Source organism: Anneissia japonica, unplaced genomic scaffold (assembly GCF_011630105.1).
Source record: "Anneissia japonica isolate Jap-2015-1 unplaced genomic scaffold, ASM1163010v1 scaffold234_len1672027_cov178, whole genome shotgun sequence".
NCBI classification, from domain to species: domain Eukaryota; kingdom Metazoa; phylum Echinodermata; class Crinoidea; order Comatulida; family Comatulidae; genus Anneissia; species Anneissia japonica.
In genome coordinates, this window is record NW_022738761.1 from 178,278 (window position 1) to 181,227 (window position 2,950).

Sequence of the window (2,950 nt, forward strand, 5' to 3'; positions counted from 1 at the left end):
GATAAGAGACCACGTGCATGCAAGTACTGTGGGACAATTAGAACCGCTCATTTTCCAACGGGTATAACTACTGTCTCTTATACACATCTAGATGTGTATAAGAGAATACAGTATCATTGTCCGCAAGTTTTTCCAAAAATATATATTACAATGATGGCTAGACAGGGCCTAGGCTCTTTATATACTGTTATTACAACGTTTCACTCGTAGGCCTATAATTGGTATTCTGTCTTGTACTATACTGTAACAAACAATTACCAATTACGATTGTATACTGATTGTATGTACACATTTTCACGATTGCTGTACTCGTAATATTTAATCGGAAATCTGTGATGTATGATGGGATTTATAGTGGTCCGCTAAAATAAAAAAAAATATATCAGTGTCTTTTGTTTATTTTTACCTCCCTCGTATTGTAATGGCAAATATACAGTATTATTCTATGTGGTCAAAAAAGTATTATATCAGTGTCTTTTTGTATTGTAATGACAACTATATTATTCTATGTGGTATTGTTAAGGGGCCAGTAATGGTATTATGAACATTTTAATAAGCACAAAAATATTTAGTCTGAATCCGTGATGCATGATGGGATTTATAGTGGTCCGCGCTGAAATAAATAAAAAAAAAATATACCAATGTCTTTTGTTTATTTTTACCTCGTATTGTAATGGCAAATATACAGTATTATTCTATGTGGTATTGTTAAGGGGCCAGTAATAGTATGTATGAACATTTGCAAAGTAAATACTCATTTGTAAAGTAATAATATGCATTGCGTGCTTTATGAGGCACAATAATGTAATATAACGCGCCGACGAGTGTCGCGGATTTTAGCGGCGAATTAAAGTGGCGGTATTGATTTGCGAAAACAATAGGATACGCGCGATAGGGCTTTAGCGGTAAATTCTATTATGCGCTGTCTACTAAAATGTGCGAATTATACAAAACCAAATAATGAAGGCGTTAGATGTAAAAAAATACTTTTTTGACCAATCAGGGGAACTTATACTTTAACAATAGTGACGATATCCTTAAATACTGGCGAAAAATTGGTTAAGATTCACTTGTCAGTCGAGAATCATAACTTACTGGAAAATAATGTCAGCTCGCCAACGTTCAAAAGTATGCCGAGAAGCGCTTCTCTACTTCCCGGAAGAAGAGAGTTTGGGGATTTGGGGTGAGATAAGCGTAGATGCGGAGATTGAAGTTCTTTGGGATGGTCAGCTTGTTCCAGCGGTGATCCGGAAATTATCAAGTAAGTGTTTGTATATAAAAAAAACCATAAAACAATTAAAAAGAAATTTAAAAAAAACGAAATGAACAATAGTAAAGTGTTTTCAATAGTGAAGTGTTGTTTTTTTAATAATATAACTTGTCAAAACGTGCAATTGTTTACATATTCTATTTTCCTCATAACAGACGATCCGCAAGAACTCCTTTCGTTGCAATGGCAGCTTATAAGGAAAGACAGGCAGTTGAATGTGTCAGCGATTGGAGAAGATGGTGGTGGTGGTAGTGATGATGATGATGATGATGATGATGAGAATGTGCCGTCGACGAGTGGAGCCGTACCAATGCCTACGTCGTCTACACCGAAAACTAGGAAGAAGAAGGGCAAAGAGGTAGGCTTCATATTTTTCAAAAAGTAGGCCTTTATGACTTAATATAATCATTACTTGATTTATTGATTTTGATTGCTTTAGTCTGTATAGTAAAATGCCTATTTTATGAAAAATAAATTTTCCGGTCACAGGAAACATAGCTGAAGTGGATCGTCCTTAAGAGTAAAACAATTTTTTTTTTTTTAATTTTTTTTTTTTGTTATTTTATTTTTATTTTTCATTTGCTTTGTAATGATTTGAAATAAATCAAGTTGAATTGAAACGACTCGAGCGGATCGGTAGCGGATCATCTTTATTCAGTAATAGGGCATATCATCTTACTATAATTGCAGTACGTTTAAACCATTGGCTCAATGTTAAATAATTTGTTTATTCTAAAATATCGTTTAAAAATAATACCTTCTTATAGGGATATCCTTAAATACTGGCGAAAAATTGGTTAAGATTCACTTGTCAGTCAAGAATCATAACTTACTGGAAAATAATAATGTCAGCTCGCCAACGTTCAAAAGTATGCCGAGAAGCGCTTCTCTACTTCCCGGAAGAAGAGAGTTTGGGGATTGTCAAAACATCCCTTATTACCGGTGAGATAAGCGTAGATGCGAAGATTGAAGTTCTTTGGGATGGTCAGCTTGTTCCAGCGGTGATCCGGAAATTATCAAGTAAGTATTTGTATTTTTAGTGACTCGAATTGTTTGTATATAATAATATTTCTGTACATGTTTTCTTCATACAGTATATTAAAAAAACCATAAAACAATTAAAAAGAAATTTAAAAAAAAACGAAATGAACAATAGTAAAGTGTTTTCAATAGTGAAGTGTTGTTTTTTTAATAATATAACTTGTCAAAACGTGCAATTGTTTACATATTCTATTTTCCTCATAACAGACGATCCGCAAGAACTCCTTTCGTTGCAACGGCAGCTTATAAGGAAAGACAGGCAGTTGAATGTGTCAGCGATTGGAGAAGATGGTGGTGGTGGTGGTGGTGGTAGTGATGATGATGATGATGATGATGAGAATGTGCCGTCGACGAGTGGAGCCGTACCAATGCCTACGTCGTCTACACCGAAAACTAGGAAGAAGAAGGGCAAAGAGGTAGGCTTCATATTTTTAAAAAAGTAGGTCTTTATGACTTAATATAATCATTACTTGATTTATTGATTTTGATTACTTTAGTCTGTATAGTAAAATGCCTATTTTATGAAAAATAAATTTTCCGGTCACAGGAAACATAGCTGAAGTGGATCGTCCTTAAGAGTAAAACAAATTTTTTTTTTTTTTTTTTTTTTTTTTTTTTTTTTTTTTTTTTTTTTTTTTT

At 33.6% G+C, this 2,950-nt stretch overlaps 1 protein-coding gene across 1 annotated transcript in view; it reads left to right on the forward strand.

The window, feature by feature from the left end:
• The first annotated feature begins 2,044 nt into the window (after window positions 1-2,044).
• The window catches only part of LOC117117756, a 1,866-nt gene continuing 960 nt past the window's right edge, over window positions 2,045-2,950 (forward strand). Inside the window, exon 1 of the mRNA XM_033262174.1 lies at window positions 2,045-2,727. Coding sequence (XP_033118065.1) covers window positions 2,416-2,727 — 312 coding nt within the window. The 5' untranslated portion in view covers window positions 2,045-2,415. The remainder of the gene's footprint in view (window positions 2,728-2,950) is intronic.